Source organism: Populus euphratica, unplaced genomic scaffold (genome assembly GCF_000495115.2).
Source record: "Populus euphratica unplaced genomic scaffold, PopEup_1.0 scaffold112.1, whole genome shotgun sequence".
Classification (NCBI taxonomy): domain Eukaryota; kingdom Viridiplantae; phylum Streptophyta; class Magnoliopsida; order Malpighiales; family Salicaceae; genus Populus; species Populus euphratica.
In genome coordinates this window covers 95,376-117,439 of record NW_011499997.1, presented here as the reverse complement: position 1 = coordinate 117,439, position 22,064 = coordinate 95,376, and the positions used below count along the sequence as shown (strand labels likewise).

General features: G+C 32.2%; 2 protein-coding genes and 1 long non-coding RNA gene across 3 annotated transcripts; 1 reads left to right on the top strand and 2 right to left on the bottom strand.

Annotated features, from left to right (window-relative positions):
• Positions 1–10,782: 10,782 nt before the first annotated feature.
• Positions 10,783–15,147, bottom strand: LOC105140667 (uncharacterized). The gene is made up of 2 exons (XR_845217.1): positions 14,435–15,147; positions 10,783–11,531 (listed from the first exon to the last, which is right to left on the bottom strand). It is a non-coding gene; the product is annotated as an uncharacterized LOC105140667 (long non-coding RNA).
• On the top strand, positions 11,881–14,435 carry LOC105140665 (Integrase-type DNA-binding superfamily protein). Its single transcript, XM_011047576.1, has one exon. The coding sequence runs from the start codon at positions 12,634–12,636 to the stop codon at positions 13,477–13,479; it is 846 nt and encodes a 281-aa protein (XP_011045878.1). The 5' UTR covers positions 11,881–12,633; the 3' UTR covers positions 13,480–14,435.
• Positions 15,148–17,816: 2,669 nt separating the features above from the next.
• LOC105140664 (pathogenesis-related genes transcriptional activator PTI5-like) lies at positions 17,817–18,750 on the bottom strand. The gene has a single exon (XM_011047575.1). It carries the CDS (start codon positions 18,615–18,617, stop codon positions 18,066–18,068), a length of 552 nt encoding a protein of 183 aa, XP_011045877.1. The 5' UTR covers positions 18,618–18,750; the 3' UTR covers positions 17,817–18,065.
• Between the last annotated feature and the right edge of the window lie 3,314 nt (positions 18,751–22,064).

The window sequence follows — 22,064 nt, the reverse complement described above, 5'->3', positions numbered from 1 at the left end:
TTGTTGTTGTTGTTGTTATTGTTGTTTTATAATTGTTGTTTATAATTTGTATAATTAACCTCTCTGTGGTTCGAGCCCGGTCTTGCCGGGTTATTTATTACTTCGACACTCCTGCACTTGGGAGAAGACATCAATCTTTTAGTCGTGTCAATGGCTGCAGGTGAACCTCACCCGCAGCCACATTACCAAATAGCACCTTATTATACATGTATGCACTGTGGACCAGGAGACAATTAATTATGGACTTGCATAATTGCTTTGTTATATATTAAAATGAATGGAAAAACACTATAGATTTATTGTAGACACGGACACATTGCACTATGGACAACACTATAGCCATAAAGTATTTGCATTGTGGACAACATTGTAGCATCCTGAAGGGCATTCTTTTCTTATGTTTTTAGTTAAGAATTGTGGTTGAGGGCATTACCTTTAAAACCAAAAGCCACTGGGTCTGGCTTTGGTAGTTGGACTCAACGTTGTTGAGTTTGGTTGACAATCCAGATCTAAAGCATTTCAAAAAAGTGCCAATAGTGTTGGGTCCTGTCTCCTAGCAAGACCCAACAAAGTGTTTGAGTGTGGTGCTACAATGTCATCCACAGTCAAACACTCTGTTGGGTCTGGCCAGGAGATAAGGCCCAACACTATTGCATTTTTTTGAAAGTGTTTTGGGTCTGGATTGTAAACCAGACCCAACAATATTGAGCCTAGTTACCAAAGCTAGACCCATCGATTTATGGCAAAGAAGGTCGCTCCTCCAATCGCAATTCTTGACTAAAAATACAAGAGCGTTAGGTCCTACTAATACTAGTATCCAATGGTGTTGGGTCCTACTCAACCCTTTAGAGTTGGGTTCTGTCCCAAATAGGACCTAAGAGCTCCGGGCGTTGTCTTCTCTACTAAAAGTTGTTGGGTCTAGCTTGTTGGCTGGACCCAACACTCATGCTAAACCTAAAACACTTTCAAAAAGTGTCAAAGTGTTGGTTCCTACCTCCTAGCAAGACCCAATAATGTTAATTTGTTTAATTTTTAATTTTTTAAATAACTTTTGATAAGCTAGACCAATGAAATTTGAAATTTTTTTAATTTACTTTAAATTCATATTTTTTGGTATTTTTGTATTATTTTTTATATAGGTTTTTTAAAAAATACATATTGAGATTGTGTTTGGCTGCTAAATGAGACCTATGAAATTTGAAAATTTAAATTTTTTTTTCTTTACTTCAAATAATTTTTTTAAAAAAATATATATATTGACATTATGTCTTTTTTTTCTTTACTTCAAATAATTTTTTTTAAAAAATATATATATTGACATTATGTTTAGATGCGAAGCTAGACCCATGAAATTTTAAAATTTTAAATTGTTTTATTTACTTCAAATAATTTTTTTAAAATATATTGATATTGTGTCTAGTTGTGAAACAAGATCCAGGAAATTTAAAAATTTTAAATTTTTTTCTTTACTTCAAATTAATATTTTGATGTGATTATATAAAAAATAGATTTTTTAAAAAAAATACTATCTTAATATATTTTTAAAAAATATTTTAACATATTTCATTTTTTTCCTTTTGAATTTTTTTTTTGTATGACCCAAAGTAACTTTTGATTTTGTCAGTGCATAACCCAATTCGGTGTTGGGTGCATGACCCAAAATAACTCTAGGTCTTGTTGATGTAGACCTAAAATTGCATTGGATCCTAACGTGTGTAAGACCCAACATAACTTTGGGTCCTACCGGTGCTGAACCTATGTAGGAGTTGGGCCTGCTAGTGTAGGAAGGTTTGCAGACTTTGAAAGGTATCTAGGAGTATGAGTAGTCTCTTATAGCCCAGTTGAAAACCATAGCTCGAGTAAAATGGAAAGAAAAGATCAAAGTTATTCACAGGAAAAGTGAAAACAAAAAATGCATGCTCCCCTGTTAGGGCTATTCAAAGTTGTAATATCCCATATCGATGGGTGAGGGAGTAGGAGTTGGCCTTATTATGAGTGCTGGTTGCCAACTTGTCATACGTGTTTTGGGGCGTTAGGCTTAGAAGTGAGCTCACATCACCAAGAACAAAACTGTGAGGGCAGTAAAATCCAAAACGGACAATATATAGCAGGTTGAGTTGGGTTGTTACAGTTAGTATCAGAGCCCTGATTTGGGTTCCAGGTGATAAAAAAACTCATAAAAAATGATTGTATTATTAAAGGAAGATAGAGGATCTATGAATAGATGTCAAGTGGATCCTTTAGAGGATACTGCTTCACATATACCTCTAGTGTCACTACAACAAATTATTGGGGGATCAATTAGACTACAGGCTGAAAAAAGACCTAGACAAGTTAATGCACCTCCTCTCGAGGGACTGGGACAATAGAGGCATAAAAGGATGCCCTCACCACCACCAGTAGCTGCACCAACACCATATACAAACCTTATTTTCCTGGTATAGGATGTTAGAGCAGTTATAGAAAGCATGTTAGGTATGACTGGTCCAATGGCTTCAGCACCACCAACAACTCTAGTTACTCTTATGTCTTCCTATAATATACTTGTGTTGGTAAGGGCAGTGAAGAATATGAGGGAGTTAGGGTGTTAAGCTTTTCTAAGTAAGTAGGATGCAAAAATTACTGATAAAAGGTTATGGAAGGTAAAAAGTGTTATGACTCAGATGAGGGTACCTAAGGACTGGTAAATGAGTTGTGCTACCTAATTACTTTCAGATAGAGCCCAAACATGGTGGGAAGTCATTCAATTTTAAAGGACTACTGAAATTTATACTTGGGGCTAGTTTAGGAAACAATTTGAAACCCAATTTTTCTCTCTTTTCCAGTGCAGAATAAAAGAACAAGAATTTCTGGCATTGAGTTAGGAAAACATGACAGTATTGGATTATGAGAGAAGATTCCATGACCTCTCTTTATTTGCCCCACAGTTTGTTACCACTGAGTAGCAGATTATTTATAGATTACAGGATGGATTACGCTAGGAACTTCGACAAGAATTGGTTACTTTGTGTTTAAGTCCTTTAGATAACTTATTGAAATAGCCTAGGCATTAAAGGCGTGCATGAATGAGAGTTGGTAGGGTTAAGTTAGGTTTAGCAAGAGGAAGGACATTGATCTTTCTCAGAGTAAACCTCCATTCCTAAAAAAGGAAAATCTTTGTTTAGTCAGTTTAGAAGGAAGGAGGGGAGAACATCGAGAATGGAGCAGAGTTCAGCTATTGGGCTTATTGGAAGCTAGTCAAGAGGATGGAGTGGATCATTTAGTTGGACTTCTGATCAGAAATCAATTTCATACCTTCAGTGTGTCCAATGTGGCCAGAAACATCCTAGGGACTATTCAATTATACCTGGACGATGCTACGTTTGTTAGGGTGAGCATAGGTAGAGGGAGTGCCCACACTTGGACAAAGGTTGTTATTATTGTTATAGACAGGGACATATAAAAAAGGATTGTCCTAGGAGGTCAGAATTCATCTAGACCCAACAACAGTCTTAAAGTCAACAACAATCAGTTACAGGAGACCGATCGGCTAGACAATCACAGTCAGGGGCTAGTGGTAGTCGGGATCGATTTAGAGCCCAGGTGATTGAACTCAAGGCTGGGTGTTTGCCACTACACAAGAGGAGGCTCAGACTGCCCCAAATGTTGTTGCAAGTACCTTGTTGTTAAATCACCAGCTTGTGTTTTTTACTTTTTGATTCGAGAGCTACTCATTATTTTATTGCTTATAAAACAATAGGAAAACTGGGTATAAGTCCATATAGAGTTTTTATAGAGTTTGCTATAAGTACTCTTCTAGGGGAAAGGATAGATGTTGATATAGTGTATAAGGATGTCAAACTTATCATTAATTTAATACCATTACCATTGCATAATTTTGATATCATATTGGGAATGAATTGGTTGGGTAGGCATGGAGCCCAAATGGACTGTTTTACAAAAACAATTATCTTCTGTGGACATATGGGTAGATAGGTGCTTTTTAGAGGAGAGAGAAATGTCATACCAAATTATTTTAGTTCGGCTATAACAGTATAAAAAATAATGAATAAAGGATGCGAGGTATATCTTGCTATGGTGATGAGCTTGAATAATGGGAATAATGAGTTAGCAAATCTTCCTATAGTGAGAGATTTCTCATACATGTTTCCATAAGAATTACCAGTTTACCCCCAGAGAGAAAGGTAAAGGTTTCAATAGATGTACTGCTAAACACAACGCCTATAGCTCAAGCACCATATTAAATGGCACCAGTAAAACTAGCTGAGCTAAAATTCCAGTTACAAGAACTAGCTTTAGACCCTAATGTGTACAGAATCTAAAATAGCTTTGGTCTTGCCTAGTATAGGACCTAACTTGGTATCAGGTCCTACCGGGTGCATGATCCAAAATAACTCTGAGTCCTGCTGATGCAGGACCCAAAATTGTTTTGGAACTTAACATATACAGGAGGCAATATAGCATTGAGTCATGCCGGGTGCAGGACTCAAAGTAGTAATAACAATAATAATTTCCCACACGCCATGAACCAATAACTAGGATCCAGTAATGGTGGCCTTACCTCCCACCTACAATAACCTAACGCCCAATTAAGCTATGCTGTCACAAAGACCCAACAACTTAGGGTCATGCCTACCACCATGACTCAACACCTAGTTGGGTCCTTCTACCATCAATACCTAACATCTTCAGACTATTTTTCTAACTAGGACCTAACATCTTGGGCAATGCCCAAAAAAACAACCAACACTTTAGGTCATACTAAGAGGCTAGGTACAACAGCGTTGGGTGGATGTGTTTTATTTAAAATTTGAGCTTGTAATTGCGACAGAGTAAATTAGTCGACCTGATGGGTTAACATAAAACTTGGGTGATCCATCAAAAATCTAGAAAGAATTTTTTTTTTCAAATATGTTTTTTCTCCTACCCTAGACCTATCGTTTTTTTATATTTTTTAAATATAAAATAAAGTAACATGACAGGTTAAAAAATCAAAAAACTTAAAAAAATAGAGAAAGCATCCTCTCTTTTATTTTAATTATGAGCTTTCTAAAAAAAATTTAATTACTTAACCGCATATCACATTGCTAGTTAATTCTAAAACAATAAATAAATCAAATCCTATCCTTACTTTTCATCCGATAAATTTGTTATTTTTATATTTTAAAAAAATTTAAAAATTTAAAATATTTTTATTTAAAATTAAAAATTTTTGATGTTTTCATATTATTGTAATATACTAATATCAAAAATAATTTTTTAAATAAAAAAATTATTTTAATATATTTTTAAATAAAAAATACTTAAAAATATAATCACAATCACGCCTTTAACCATATCGTAACAATAACTTTTATGTTTTCTTACCCATCCCACGCGACTGCCCTTTTGTTTTCTTGAATCAGCAACCAATGCATCCTAAATAATAATCATTCTTTCACTTCTGTTTCTATGCAAAATATATGACCAAAGTACGAGAACTGCTTTCTTTTTTACTTTTGAATATTGCAGATGTCAGCATTAGATTTAAGAGGAAAGAAATAAAAGGCGATAAAAGTTCAAATTACTTTAGCGTCCCGTAAGTGAGGGGTTATTAGTTCTTACAATCTTAAATTCTCAAAGTTCTCCGTACAAGTTATGTGACAATCAACAGTAAAAAAAAAAAAACTTCAATGTGTGAGAAAAACCCGTGTATCATGTTTTTGCATTGATTTGAAAGATTACAATATACTCAAAACATTCATGTTGGTGGTGATGATATGGGACTCCCACCCTTCTCTATTCATCTAACAAATATAAAGAAGAATACAGAGTAATTTGGTCATGGTTTTTACAAGCTGCTAAGACAAAGGACGACTTGCACAGACCTGGAATTAGAAGAGAAACTGTAGCAGTAAAAGAAACTTATGCTGCCTTGTCCTTTCTTCTCCTCTTCTTGTCACTAACTTATTTTGTTCCACTGTCTTTTTTCCTTTCTTCTCACGGGTTTCTTCTCTCCAGAGTTCTCTCCAGTTTTCTTTTCTTTCTGTGTGCTGTTGGATTCCCTTTTTATAGGTGCATTTTAATCCTTTTATAAGAGAATACAAATCCCTGCTCTTAATAGGATTCTATATTGGGAACTTGTTTATACGTTTACCATCAATCCTTCTTTTCTTGAATCAGAGATTGAAATTTGAATCTTGAATCAAAATGGAAGGCTAAGCTGATTGAGGGGGTATGTTTGGCATGAAATATGTAACTGATTCTGAGAATTAAAACCTGATTTCTTGTATCATGGTTGTAGCCAACATATAAGAGAAGATGCTCTTTGCTTGACTCATAGAGAGAGCATCAAATTTTAAAAGATAAATCTTACATCAAAATGAAAAAGATGATTGCTGGTCTTGGAGGGAGGCTGATTGAATGGGCATGTTCGGCTCAGAATCTGTAGTGAATATTGGAAGTTAAATTCTGATTTCTTGCACGAAGATTGTATCTAACATGTTAGAAAACACGTTTCTTTCATTTTTATGCCACCAATAGATTCAATTTGGACCAACATCAAGTCCTTAATTAGCGTGAGAAGCAGGCATTTCTACCTTTTTGCCCAAAAGTCAAACTCTAATTTATTGCACCGAGATTGTAGCTAACATGTTAGAAAACACGTTTCTTTAATTTTATGCCACCAATAGATTCTAGTTGAACCAATATGAAGCCTTTAATTGGCTTGAGAAGTAGCCATTTCTACCATTTTGCCCAGAAGCCTGCAAAGATCATGAACAAAATAGTGTTGTTTCCTTCAAAACTTCAACGGTCTGTTCTCTAATTTAAGTAAAACTCACCATTTCACTCAGAGTGAAACGACCTCGTTTTCCCCCCAACAGAATTAGGTTTCATCTCTGATTTAATTTCACCAAACCCCATCATAGTCCCTCCATTTCAGTGCATTTTGCTCCTTGATTCCTGGTCTTTCAATTTATTATTTTTGGTTCATTTCCATCATTTTTTTTCTAATTGTTTTCCGATTCAGCCCTTGACCGAAATAAAATCTACCTCTAAATTATCCACGTTATTTATTTTAGTTCTGATCCTCTAATTCTTTATTTTTAAGTCAAATTAACTTTAAATTTTAAATTTTTCTTTCAATTAAACCCTTAATTAATATTATAATTGGGCTAATTGTTTCAACTCATCCTCGAATTTTAATTTCTCTCAATTTTAGATTTTAGATAAATGAAACCAATTTAATCCCATTTCTCTTTAATTCAGATGTTAATTATGACTTAAAAATTTTCAAACTTTATTCTTACTCGTGATATTCAAATATTAGTCCAATTGCAGCCAAACTTGGACAGATATTTATTATATATGTGTTTGTATGTGCGCGCTTGTCAAATTGAATTACAACAACAACAACAACGCAGATATTTGGGTGAATATTGTACCCAAGCAAACTTGGGCAGGCTAGTGAGCTTAGTGGTGTGAAGACATCAAGATGAAAGTAGTAGATTAATTTAATTGTCAATAGGGAAGCTAAACCTCGAAAGAAATATCCATATTTCTACCAAGTGAACATCCGACTCTCTATCTAATTTCTATTGTCTATTATTGTTGCACCACTCTTGCAAAATTCCCCGCACTTGAATCTTGAAATATATACTTGTGCATAAAGATATTTTCCTTCTCAAAAGACTTACAAATGTTGTTTTTTACTCTTGACTCTCAGAAAACTCCAACAAGTTTTCTAAAAGAAAAGGCAAAAATTTCAAAATTCCACAATCAAGTTAGTTGGTCGCTTTTGATTTGACTCAATAAGGTTGGTGATTTTAGATTTGACTTGGTTTTAATTTTAAATTGAGATTGGTTTTCTTTGATTTGATCTTGGTCACCTCTAATTTAACCTAATTTTAATTTCAAGTTCAGGTTTGTTGTTTTTTATTTGACCTGGTGAAGTTGGTCAATTAATTTTAATTTTAATTTTAAGTCGAGGTTAGTCTAATTCAATCTGCCCCATTTGATTTTTTATTTTTAGAGCCGGTTCCTTCTCGACTCGACAGTTTTTCAAAGTTTTTTTAATTTTTTTTTCAGTTAGTCCAACTCACAAAGAATCCTTATATATAACGAAGGTGATTTTGTTTTGCTGAAGAGATGATTTCTCGGCGAAGAAGAATGTATTATGAGAATATAAAATGGTGGATGAACAAGGCACAGCATGTCCATATATCACGAAGGTGAACTTATTACAAGCCCGTGGTGAAGCTGAACTTATTGCAAGCATGAAAGGTTCAAAATGAAAATAGAGGAATCGGAATGACATTTTAATTCTAATACTATTTTTGGAATAATAATAAAGAATTTAAAAAATTAGGAAAAATTAATTTAAACCTCCTAAGGTTTAAGTAATATTTTTCCTTCTATATTAAAAAATATATTTTTTTTACATAAGGAATGAAATTAGTTTTATTTGCAAGAATATTTACCCAAAGTGCCTTTATAAGTGGAAGAAGAAAATAGAAAAACAAATCCAAATTAGCTCAGAAAATAAAAAACACAATAGAATATATAGGATATAATTCAACCTTAATCCCATATTTCTTTTATTCATATATTATCAATCTCTGATTCAACAAAGAATGTCAAGTGAGTATAAAAGGCGTCATAAGAGTACCAATAGAAACAGCTCAGCCGCATCTTCTTCCCCACCACCAAACCTAGCCATTTTCTCCACCATCAAAACCACCATCTAAGCTGTGACAAAACTGAGACTAACACAACCCAACCATCAAATCTAGGATAGCATATAGCTATGCCTTCGTTTCCACCACCATAACAGCAAAATCAAACAAACTCAAATCACTAGTAACCCTTCACAGTAACCACCATTCTTCAGCCATCAATAGCCATTATCCAAACTCGAACTAGTCCATCTCCTCGCCACCAACCAGATGTGCAAACAAAACCACAACGCCTAATTTTATTTATAGCATATTTAATTAGGGATTTACTTTTTTTTTTCCTAGGCTCTCCCTTTTTTTTTATAGAATTTTTTTTAATTATTCATGGTTTTATTTATTTATAGATGGGTTCATTTTGCCGTGATTTTGTTTAATAAAACACGGATTTGTATGCTAATAGATAATTATAGTGTTTGATTTTTATTTCCTATTTCTAGTACGAAATTGACGATAAATTTAATTATAAAGTGTAGATTTTATGTAAATTTTGATAGATTTTGAGAGAGAGGGGGAGATGAGATTTTAATTAAAGAGAGAGGAAAAAAGAATTATATTTTTGAGATATAGGTTGTGAATATACAAGGACATTTTTATCTTTTAATCAAAGTAATTTTTTAAATGTAAGAGGAAAAGTGTTATCAGACTGAAATAAAATAATTAAAAATTAAAAATAATCTCAGAAATATTCATGACAATACAAATAATAAAGGTGATTGTTGTAATACTAGTGAAAATGATTGAAAAGGAGAAGTAGATTGTGACATAGTGATAAGATTACAATAACAATGATAATATATTTTAAAAGTTATGTCAATATTATAGGAGAAGGTGGTGGAAAAATAATAGTAAAACAAGATACAATAATAATAATAGATGGTTGAGAAGGAGAAGTAAATTGTAAGATAGTGATAATATTACAGTAATAACGATAATATATTTTAAAAGTTATGTTACTATTATTGGAGGTGGTGGGGAAATGATAGTAGAATATAATATAATAATAATAATAATGTTTTTTTAACAAAACAATTGATGTTTTTATAATGGCTCAATTAATCTATTTTATATTATTCATTTGGGATCATTTGTCCTCCTAGTTTTATTTCTGGTGACATAAGCCTATCGCTAAGCCTAATATCTTAAAATATTTATAATAAATCAGCGACCAACACTATTAATAAAATTAACAACCAATTTTTTATCCGTTGATGTGGAATTTTACAATTTTAACTATCATGATGATGGTAGTGCAATGGTTAAAGGGGTAAAAATGGTAAAAATGGTTAATATGTAATAAAAAAATAAATAAAAATATACCATTTTAAAAAAATAAACTAATTTATATTCTTGTTTTTATTCTTATCTTTCCTTGTGAGAAAAATTATCTTTAATTTTCTTGAACACTTTTTATTTTTATTTTCATTTTCACTTTACTTTTTTCAACTAAATACCTATACAACCTCATAATTCTCATAATTTGGATTGAAAAATAAAAAAAAAATCCTAAATTAAGGTACATACTAAAAATGGGACCCAACAAATATGTGTATAGGGCCTGTTTGTTTCTGCGTTTCAAAAGCAATTTTGAAAAAAAAAAAAAAATTTTTTATTTTTTTATTAACTTCAAATTAATATATTTTTAGTGTTTTCAAATTATTTTGATGTGTCAATATCAAAAATAATTTTTAAAAAATAAAAAAATTATTAATATATATTTTGGCACAAAAAGTTATTTGAAAACCAACCGCAACCACACTTTCAAAGAAACCCTCAAGTGATTCTATTTATTTTTACGTTTTAAAAATATTTTTTAAAAATTAAATATTTATTTTGAAAAAATTAATATTTTTTATGTTTTTAAATTCATATTAATTACTATATTAAAAATAATTTTTTACAAATATATATATATATATATATTAAATAAAAAAATATTTTAAAAATAACTAAGAACAAGAGAGTTTATAAACAAAGAGTTTAAAATTAACAAAGAGTGTTTTTAAAAAACACACTTCACAGCAACCCCAACTCTCAAAGACTAATTTGCAAGGATGTGAGATCATTTCAGTACGTACGAAAGAAGCAAAAGAGTTAAATTGATTAAGCATACTAGGCTCTAAAATATTCCTGGGGCGGCTGATTCTGACGCACCCCTTTGACATTGCAGTTAATATTATAAGTTTTCTCACTCCAATGCATTGAATCTGTGTAGAACCTACTGCTGCTTCTGTTACAAGCATGTACATAACTTCCTTCTAGGTTCAAATGTTGATGTCGAATGTTGATGTCCCAAGCGTGTGATTCTATTTTTTCTTTCTTTCTCTTATGCCCAGCTGTTGCTCTATCCCTCTTGGTCCTGTAGTGTAATTTAGATGGGAGGTCTGTTTTCAAAGCCGACGACTAGACCAGCACATAAAACTTTAATATTTACTCTGAATTAAAGATAAAATGAAGAAGAAGAAGAAGAAGAAGCTTCAGTGTTTCTATATAAGGATGGCCCCATAACCTAATAGCTTAGGCTATTTGACCATCACTGTGTTCAAGATCCTTACTGTTGCAAGCATATGATATTTTCCTCTCACAATTAGTTTGGAGGAACCTTTCTATACAGAACCTTTATAACAGTTAGAAAAGTTTGCAGCAAAACGCTTTCTATACAGAAGCCTTCAGATCAATAATTAAAAAGGTAGCATCTGGCTCATGGAGTTACTTCTTTATGTATTCAGTATTCCTGGTAAATAATCAAGAGATAAAGAATGCTCCAATGTGGCATCCGAGTGGTAAGATTTGAGACGAAAAGGAATGCCTGGAGAGGACCTGTAAACTAGGAATCTCAGCGGGAACATGATTTTTTAAAGTATTTGAATGAAATAAAATGAAAGTTGGAGCATTTTAAGGGAAAATAACACGTCATTAGATAAAAGAAAAATTAATAGAAGGACAGAAGTGTTTGATTGAAAATTCTGAAAGAATCGATATACTGAAAAAACATTTCATACACTCTAATAAAAGAGGTTTAAAGTTGGTGTAATAATATAGCAACTATCTCCAAATAATGCTTGAACTAAAACAAATGTGTAATGTATAAGAAATGGCCCAGTCCCCATCTGGGATAAGAAATGAATGCTTGAACTAAAACAAATGTGTAATGTAATGTAAGAAATGATTCAGTCCCCATCTGGGATAAGAAATGGCCAGTAAAGGTGTTTCAACAATTTTTAGATCTAAGACAAATTTTTATGTTTGGTAACTTGTAATGTAATGCAATCAAATGTGTAATGTAATGAGATGATTTATTACATTTTTTTTTCCTTCAAATCTTGAAGTAAAGTGATGGAGGTCTTGACAAAGTTTCTCTTTATAAGTCACTATAATTTTCAAAACAATTTACTATGGTCCCTAAATTTTATTTTTATTCACAAATTTCCTTATTTAATTTTTGTTGTTCCTTGTATTCTATATATAAGATGCAGCAAAGCAAGAGCAATATAAAACTCAGAAGATTCTCCTGCCAGCTTTCAAATCCTTTAATTCCGTCTCTCGTGTAATTGATCATGAACTACTGGAAGGCTTTCCAATAAAATATGTAGAGCACACAGGGCGTACACAGATAAATCCTAGCAAATGATTAGGACATGCATGCACACAAGTCAACAGAGAAGCCTTAAAATACACAAATCCACCTCTTTCTTAGTGTTCAAATTCTATTATCCTCCAAAACTTTAGCTGTTCAGTGGATTAAAGCACAAGTTTCCCATTGGATTAGAATCCCATCAATGTAGTGGGATTAGGTTAGGTTAGCTGTTAATTAACAGATTACGCGTGACCTTTTATATATTTCTTAACATTTTCCAATCATCCTCCCTTTCTTTTGTTTGTGTTAAATTAGCTAGCTTTTGTTTGTTATGTAAATGACAACATGGCTATACAAAGTGATCATCGTGCAACATCTGAAGGAATCCTAGAGAATGTTTGGGCAAGCTACATTGGAGAACATAGAGGAGACAAAGTAACAAGCCATGACGAACAAGAAGAGTTTAAATCATCGCAGGAATTGCCTAGTCTTGATAGTAGAGATGGGTCAAAGGAGGTTCTCGAAAGGCTACCAAGTCTAGGCAGATGGATATCGATGGGTACAGAGTCCTGGGAGGGACTTCTTGATGGAATCATTCCTGAAATAAACTATAAAGAACTTACTTCCAATGATAGAGAAGAAAACAAAGGCCCCAGCAGCCTAAGCTCAGAAGAGAATACTGTGAAAACAGAGAAAGTGACTACCAGACACTACCGGGGAGTAAGGAGGCGGCCTTGGGGCAAGTATGCAGCAGAGATAAGGGACTCTTCGAGAAAAGGAGCTCGAGTCTGGCTTGGAACTTTTAAAACAGCTGAAGAAGCAGCTTTGGCTTATGATAAGGCTGCTTTGAGAATTAGAGGCCCCAAGACATACCTCAACTTCCCACTTGAAACAGTAGCCAAGGCAATGGGCATTGACTGCTCCGAAAATGACTACAGTGTTTCATCTACCACAACTTCACAAGGGTATGACACGTCTTGCATAATTCTGGGAAGCGGTGACAAAGTTTCAGTGGTCCCTAGAAGAAGGGTATCAAGAGATTGGGAAGTGAACAATGATTTGATAATTATGGAACAACCTGGACTTCAGAGAATGGCTTGCGTAGAAGAATTGTCTGTGGATGATTTCGACGTGGTAGAATTTCAGGACCTGGGGAGTGACTACCTGGACAGTTTGTTTTCCTCTTTCTAGATGGATAAATTAGCCATTTATTTTGTTTTATATTCAATCTCGTCATAATTCCTTAGATATGGAATATGTGGCATCGCTTTTTTTCCCTGTCATTTCTTTTGTTTTATTCAATCTCGTCATAATTCTTAGATATGGAATATGTGGCATCGCATTTTTTCCCTCTTAAGTGTGTAATTAATGTCCCCGTTATACCACAACCATTGTCTTGGATTGAGCCCCAGAAAGTGTAGGAATATTTTAGAGGCGGCTTCTACGGGTAATTCAAGAGGTAGCTCTCATCCTGTACAAAGGTAGAGCATTTTGTTCCGTAAGGGACATGGTTCCCACACATGGCTAGGCTCAGCTTTAATATCATTTATAATGCACCCAAACTCGAGGGAGAGGTTTGGTGCTTAAATGAATAGCTTCTATGTCTACAAGTATAGCACTAATAAGGCCTCTTATCCTCATATCCCATAAAAAAAATATTCCTTGTTGAACATATTTAACCATACCTTTTATCTACCCAATCTCCCAATAATGTTTAGATGTGAGATATAGGACATGACATTTTTCTACCTTCTTAAGTTTGTCATGTCCCCATCGCACTACAATCATAGTCCATGATCGAGCCCTGAACACTGTAGGATTCTAGAGGCGGCTGCTTTGGGTTCAAGAGGTGTCTTCCACCCTGTACGAAGATGTAGCACTCTGTCTCGCTTAGGTCTTAATTAGTTGCCACAGTAAACTAGGGATGGCTTTGATACCATTTATAATGCCTTATACCTGAGGAAGGAGCTTGATGCACAAATGAACAGCTTGTTGCTTATAGGTTCATTAGCCATACGTTCTATCTTTTTTAATCTTCCTATAATGTGTGTGGCATGGGACATTTCGATAAACTTTGGTCTTGAAAATGGATAAGAGTAAACTAAGAAAAGATAAAAACGAGTCACAGGAGGGAAAGCTATTTTACCTGGAACACTGCTGGAACAGGAACTGGTACATAGTGGTGGCATATGTGCTGGACGCGCTGGCATGTTTGCCGCATGTGGGACGGCGGTGAATGTGGGACGCGGGCACCAAACCTGCAAACAATTGCTAGAAATTTAAGCTTTCAATCCCTTTCCACTGGTTACCACTAACAGTGATTCACACTTTTCCCAATATGATCAGAGGTTTAAGCCCTTTTTCTACTTCCATTTCAAACAAGTTTTTTTATGTGTTAGGTTTTTACTAATATCGTTGGTGATGTGCATGATTCAGGTCCACAATGACCTGGTGGTGTGATTCAGGTGGAGGTCGGTTCAAGAAAGGTTCAAGGGTGGGTTGAACTGGCTCGGTTAGAAAGAGGACATTGATTTGGGTTGTGTTGAGTGTTTTAACAGCGTGAGGGTTTGGAAAATGGCAATGAAAAGGATGAACAGTGGATGATTAGTGATGGTGGTAGTCGCTTGATGAGAGAAGGGAAAGTATATTTGATTTGTAGATGTTTCGGATTAGTGTGCTTTGTTTTGGTTGGAGGATATGGCGGTCAGTAATGGATTGACTAGAAGAAAAGAAAAAACAAAGAGAGAATGATGGCTGCCGGACTTCGGCAAGGTGAAAGGAGAGATAACTATTGTGATTTTTCCTTTTAATTTTTTCTATTTTAAACTAGTCATTTCTTTTTAGAGAGAATGATTGTTTTTCTTTCTTTCTTTTCTCCTTTATTGTGTGAGTGTGTGTGTGTGTTCCTTTGTATTTATTTATATTTGTTTATATCCTCTCCTTTCTTCTCTTATATTCTCCTTTCTTACATCTTATTTTCAGTTACTTGGGAAGAGGGCTATAATTTTAAGGTCATTTTGTTCCCTCTTTTTTTTTTAATTATTTATTTCACTCACCAATCTTTTTGTTTCATTTTATTTTTATTTATTTTATTATTATTATTGCTCTCCTTTCTTCTCTTATATTCTCCTTTCTTACATCTTATTTTCAGTTACTTGGGAAGAGGGCTATACTTGTAGATTGACGGAATTACACCAAAAATATATATTTTTTTAAAATTTTGTATCTATTATTTCTGTTAGTTTATTTTATTTTTTGAAAAGGTTTGGGAAAATGAGGGTAAAAAACTAGTTGCAACAATATTGTGATGCTCTATATACCATATTTGAGGATTATGAAAAGATTAAATAAGATAAAAGAAATGACTAACGGATGTAAATGAAGCAATGAATATTCCATTTTGTCGATGAGGAAAGGAGGCCCAAGAAGTTCTGTATTTATAAAGACCTAGAAGTTGTAGAGTTGTCCACCAAAAACAAATTAAGCTGAAGGCCTCCTCTGTCAAATTTAAGATAAAAACTTTTGTACACTTTCTTGGAGAATTGATTTTGAGTGAAATCAGAAGTGACACGACATATAAAAAAAGAACAGCGTATATTGCCCTCAAAACCCTAAAAAAAATAGTTAAAATTGTTGAAGAAAACTTACAGGTTTGAGAATTCTGAGATATAAAATTTGTTCTCGATGACCAAGGGCCTAACATGAAATAAATCTAGAGGTTTATACTAAAATAAAAAAGGATATTTAGATACAAGCTATAATTTTTCTAATTAAGCGCAGTATGGTCTAGATCTAGAGGTTTGGTTCACTAAAAGGTCTGGAAGTAGAACTTCGAAATGGATCCTAACTTCGATAAGGCATCTGATGGCTTTATAGTCATTGCCACGCTTTACGCCACTGAATCAGCGTTTTAAATTGGTAAGATTTTCACAGACCAGATACTTGGATCAGAAGTTATCGACAAAGCAACAGTTTATGCTTGCACTCCAAGTTGTTTTCTTGAATTTTTTTTATTTAGATTAATATAAATATTTAGCTTAATTGATAATATCTCAATTTTATAAATTTTAAAATTAAAAATCATGGAAGTTTTCATTAATTTTAAAATTTACAGAATTTAAATCGATAATTTTTTAAAAAAATTTAAAATTTAACTAATTAAATTATTTCTCTCAAATATTATCTTATTATTTTCTTGAACTTTCATCTATCATCTGCTCCCTAAACTCTCTAGCTAGCGTCCCATGTCAAAATGTTAGCTCTTAGTGCTCTAAAAACTACTCGTCAATCCATCCCTCGAGGTAAACTTTAAGGACGGGAGGATTGGTTCTTAAAGCTCGGGAACTAGATTATAATGCCATGGATATTGCAGAGACCAAAAAAAATATACTATTGCCTCATTAATTACACTTGACCTCTTCAATGCTTATATTGGGTGCGGGTGGCAGCTGGAAGGCCTACAGGCCAAAAGAAGTCAAATAAGGGAAACAAACTGAAATACTCATACGCTGATAGCGACGCCTTGATTCTGATCTTTAATCTAAATCGAAGGGCAGGTGGGAAATAGAATTGAAGGAAGATTCAAATTCGATTCGATAATTGATTACAGCACTTTTGGTCAAATTTGATCACTACAATTAGCCGACCAATTCTTGGACCATTTTGACGTGACCCTAATATCTTTGCAAGCATGGAATTTAAGAAATTGGGATGTTTTATACGTGGTGTGAAGGTAATATTCCACGATCACATGGCTATTCAAAACCTTAAAAGTTCAATGTCCCAATATATATATATATATATATATATATATATATATAACATGCACATGATATTGGAATATTGAATTGAACCAGTCAAAGGCATGGCCCTGTATGAAAAATGATAAAAGAAAGGGAAAAAAACAAACAAATTCTTACACCAACAATTTTGCCACCAAAGCTGGTCTCTTGGACCACCCTCAGCACCTCCATTTACGCCACCAAATCATGTGCCCACCTCAGTCACCACATCTCATATCCCAATTCCATAAGAAGTGCTTGTTTTTTTGACAAATCCATTTTCAATTCGATAATTTGTTTCGGTTGATTTAATTATCAAAGTCCTGCACAGTTATGTGGGGGAGAATAGATAGATTAAGTAGCGTTTCGAAGATGTTTTTGTAAAAAAAAAAAAAATTAAATCATTCGAAGATGTTTTTGTAAAAAAAAAAAAATTTAAATCAATTTTTTATATTATTTTATTATATTGATGTTAAAAAATATTATTTTGATGTATTTTTAAATAAAAATTATAAAAAAAACTGAATATTAAACACAAATGATATTAATTAATAATTCCTGGATGCAATCACATTTTCGGCAGGTCATCCACATTAATTAACATTTGAACCACAGTAAGACAGGCATGTGGTTTTCCGATTTTAGGATTTTTACACACTGCGTATGAACTTCATTAATTTTTAATCACAACTTTAAATCTTGGGATAGGTTGAATTAATTATAATATTTAGTTCCCTAGAACTCTTCTTTGCTCTTGGCCTTTCTGGCACTATTCTTATTACGAAATAACACTCGAAAGATGCAATTATATTTGTGCATTTGATGCACTCTAAAACCATACAAACTGACATCTTCTTATATACAAAACCCAAAAACGAAAAAAAAAAAAAAAAAAAAAAACAAGACAAAAAAGAAAGAAAGAAAGAAGAACGATTCAAAACGTTCCAGGCAGAGATTTCCCTCGCTATCTCAACAAAATTAAGCAAAAGCGAGTAATTAATTCTCGAGGATATCCGACCCCTGACGGCGTGACTCCCCACTTGTGCTGCTCTCTGATTCAGATTGTGATGTTGCAATAGTTATTGTGCTAGAGCTACCGCATGAATCCATAGCTTTTTTACTTGACGTCCTTGTTGAGCTCGAAATTGGCTGAAAGTTTTGAGTTGATATAGCAGCCACCACTTCAGCTGGAAAATTAAGGAGGGCCTTAGAGCCACGCATGCTAAAAGCAGCCCTATCATAAGCCAGGGCAGCCGCCTCCGCCGTTTCGAATGTGCCTAGCCATATACGAGCCCCGTGTCTAGTGGAGTCACGAATTTCTGCAGCATATTTCCCCCACGGCCGACGCCTCACGCCCCGGTAATGCTTCTTTGCTATGACTGTCCTCGCTGGTTGGAGCATGCCTGGAGTGTTGATTTGGCTTCTCGGAAGTATATTATATGTACTGCTATTCGGGGCACTGGCCTCGTTGATCATCTGATATATGACCATGTCTTGTGAGTCATTCTCATTAAAGGGGAGCTCATGGCTCTGGGAGCTTAATACCATGGTTTGCTTATTACTCGGAAGGAGATCTAGCTGTAGTTGATTTCGTGGGATTTTGGGGTTTTGGGAATAAGCTTGAAGAGTGTAAAACGGGGCTCTAGACTAGTATTTAAACTTCGATAGGTTGTGTGGGGTCTTCCGAACTTTTATTATTCAGGAAAGTTCACGGAACCACCCGAACAGTACGTGGATAGCTTTTTACAGTGTTTTAATAGTATATTTGGTTGAAAAATTATTAAATTAATATTTATTTTTAATGTTTTTTATATTTTTAATGTACTAATATTGAAAATTAAAAAAAAATTATACTTAAAAAAATATATATATTTTACGTTGCATGCCAAACATATCTTCAACTTGTAGGCACGTGGCATAGATGAATTTGCCCCTGGTAGGTATCTTTCTACTGTTATTTTACAAGGTGAAAAGGCACATGAATACCAATGGATGGTGTTCATGTCGTCCTTTTGTCGTGTCATACGATTATAGCACGTCATTATTGACTTTGTACAACATTATTGCCTAAAAGTTCATTAAATTTTATGGAAACGAATCTGATTTTATTATTTGGAAAAAAAATAAGAATGAAAGTCAAAATTAAAGAAAAAAACATGTGACTTTTTTTTTCAAATTTCCTTTTTTTTTTCAAATTTCCTTTCTAACACATAATAGAATTTTATTTACATTTGATAATAAGAGTTTGAAAGAGAAAGAAAAACATATAAAAACATAAAAGGAAAACCAGCGATTAGTTGGTTGAATTTTATTAAAAATAATGGTTAAATTTTATAACAATATGTTTCTCTTGATAAGAAAAGCATTATTAAAATGTTTTTAAGTGGTTAGAGAGATAAAAAAAATTTAATATACTTAAAAAAATATATATATTTTACGTTGCATGCCAAACATATCTTCAACTTGTAGGCACGTGGCATAGATGAATTTGCCCCTGGTAGGTATCTTTCTACTGTTATTTTACAAGGTGAAAAGGCACATGAATACCAATGGATGGTGTTCATGTCGTCCTTTTGTCGTGTCATACGATTATAGCACGTCATTATTGACTTTGTACAACATTATTGCCTAAAAGTTCATTAAATTTTATGGAAACGAATCTGATTTTATTATTTGGAAAAAAAATAAGAATGAAAGTCAAAATTAAAGAAAAAAACATGTGACTTTTTTTTTTCAAATTTCCTTTCTAACACATAATAGAATTTTATTTACATTTGATAATAAGAGTTTGAAAGAGAAAGAAAAACATATAAAAACATAAAAGGAAAACCAGCGATTAGTTGGTTGAATTTTATTAAAAATAATGGTTAAATTTTATAACAATATGTTTCTCTTGATAAGAAAAGCATTATTAAAATGTTTTTAAGTGGTTAGAGAGATAAAAAAAATTTAAATTAACTATATGTTTTTAATTTATTTTGTATTTTTTTAAGTTAATGAATAGATTTTTTGAGGTAATAAGGGTCTTTTTTAGGTGTTTTTAGATAAAAATAGATTAAAATTAAGTTTTTAGAAAAAAAAATATTTTTTAGCACTTATTGTAAATTAAAAATTAGATTTGTAAATGACACGCTATCTATCTTTACAAATAACATATCATTCTTTTTTGTAGGCAACGTGTCATTTGTCTTGTTTAGAACAAAAAAAAAAACCTAACTACTGGTCTAGGTTGGCAAGTCCTTGTGATTAGCTTTTTTTTCTTTCAATTAAATAAAATTAATTTTAAAAAAATTAATGAATATAAAATATATTATATATTGTTTTCAAAAAATATTAAGTTAGTTAATATATTTTTGATATTGTTTTAACAAAATTCACTTCATTTTCACTTTGTTCTTGAATAAAACAATAGAAATATTTGTGGTAATATTAGCAAGTGTTTTTTACAATCCATTGTGATCATTTTTTTAATTTAATTCGGTTGTTTAACTATGATTGCCTATTTTTTATCTAGTAATTAAATAAAAAATAATTTTAAAAAATTATTATATCTACTTGGATCCACGACCAATGTGGATTTAATAAGTTTATTTTTTTATTAGAGAATCAACTTAATTGATCTCGTCATTCCAATATTTTAAAAACATGTTATCTTAAAATTCTTTTAAGTCAAACCACGTCTTTACAATTCAAATATTAAGAGTTAAAATTGAAAAAAAAATAAATTTAAAGGATTATACTGAGAAAAAATATTTAAATTGAAAAATGTTTCAAAGTAAAAAAAAATAAAATAAAAAAATAAAGAACAAATTTAACATAAAAATTAAATTAAATTAAATGACAAGAGATGAAATTTATAAAAAAAAATTAATTAAAAAATTAAAAATAAAATAAATACAAATTAAAAAAATAGATTGCAATTTGATATATAAAAAAATTAAATAAGAGTGAAATTTAAAAAAATTAATTTTATAAATAATTCCATATATAAAAAAAAATCATAATTTGAATAAGTCTTCTTGATGAATTAGTCGTTGCAAAAATTGAGCTATGTTGACCTTACACTGCCTAAAAAAAACACACTACTAAAATGACTCATACACAGTCCTAGAAAGCACCATTTAATGCCTTTTTAGTAATACGTTTTAAAAATATTTTTGAAAAAAAATTAATTTTTTTAAATTAATAAATTTTTAATATTTTTAAATCATTTTGATATGCTGATGTTAAAAATATTTTTTAAATAAAAAACTATTATTTTTATATATTTTAAAATAAAAAATATTTTAAAAATCAAATACAATCATACTTCTAAATACACTCTTAAACATTAATAAATATCACATGTGTTATCCGAATAACATAGCCAACACTTACATAGAGATAGAGACATGTGCTAGGTGTCTAGCGCTTGTTTTATCAATATTTATTATTTATAAAAAAATATCATTTCCCTCTCTACCTATCTAATTATTAGAAATAAAAATTATATCAACTAACCATGTTATTTAAATAATTAAAATTTTCCAACACTAGGATCATAGCTTTGTGTCATTGACACCTTTATCAAAGGATCATAGCTTTGTGTCATTGACACCTTCATTGAGTATTATATTAGTAACCAAATGTCTATTATGTCTGGTGCGCTAGATGCTTAATTTAATATTATGGCCTATATTTTTATTTCTGAATGATGATGATATTCATGAATTCATCGTAGCACTTGTTTTGTTATACACTGGATATGCTATTGTTTCCTTGTTTTTTATGTCTTCTCCACACAAAGCCATATGAGTCTTGTATCATTGGATCATTGCATGATTATTTTAAGTCCAAAACAAAATTAATGGGGGGAAACTTTTGATCATATATATGTCAAAAACTTGGTTAATTCTTTTAATAACTAATTCAAATCTACTGAAAATCATTGGAGTTTTTTTCTCAATGTATAATAATATTTCAATAAAATTCACTCCTAAAACATTATAGTTCTCT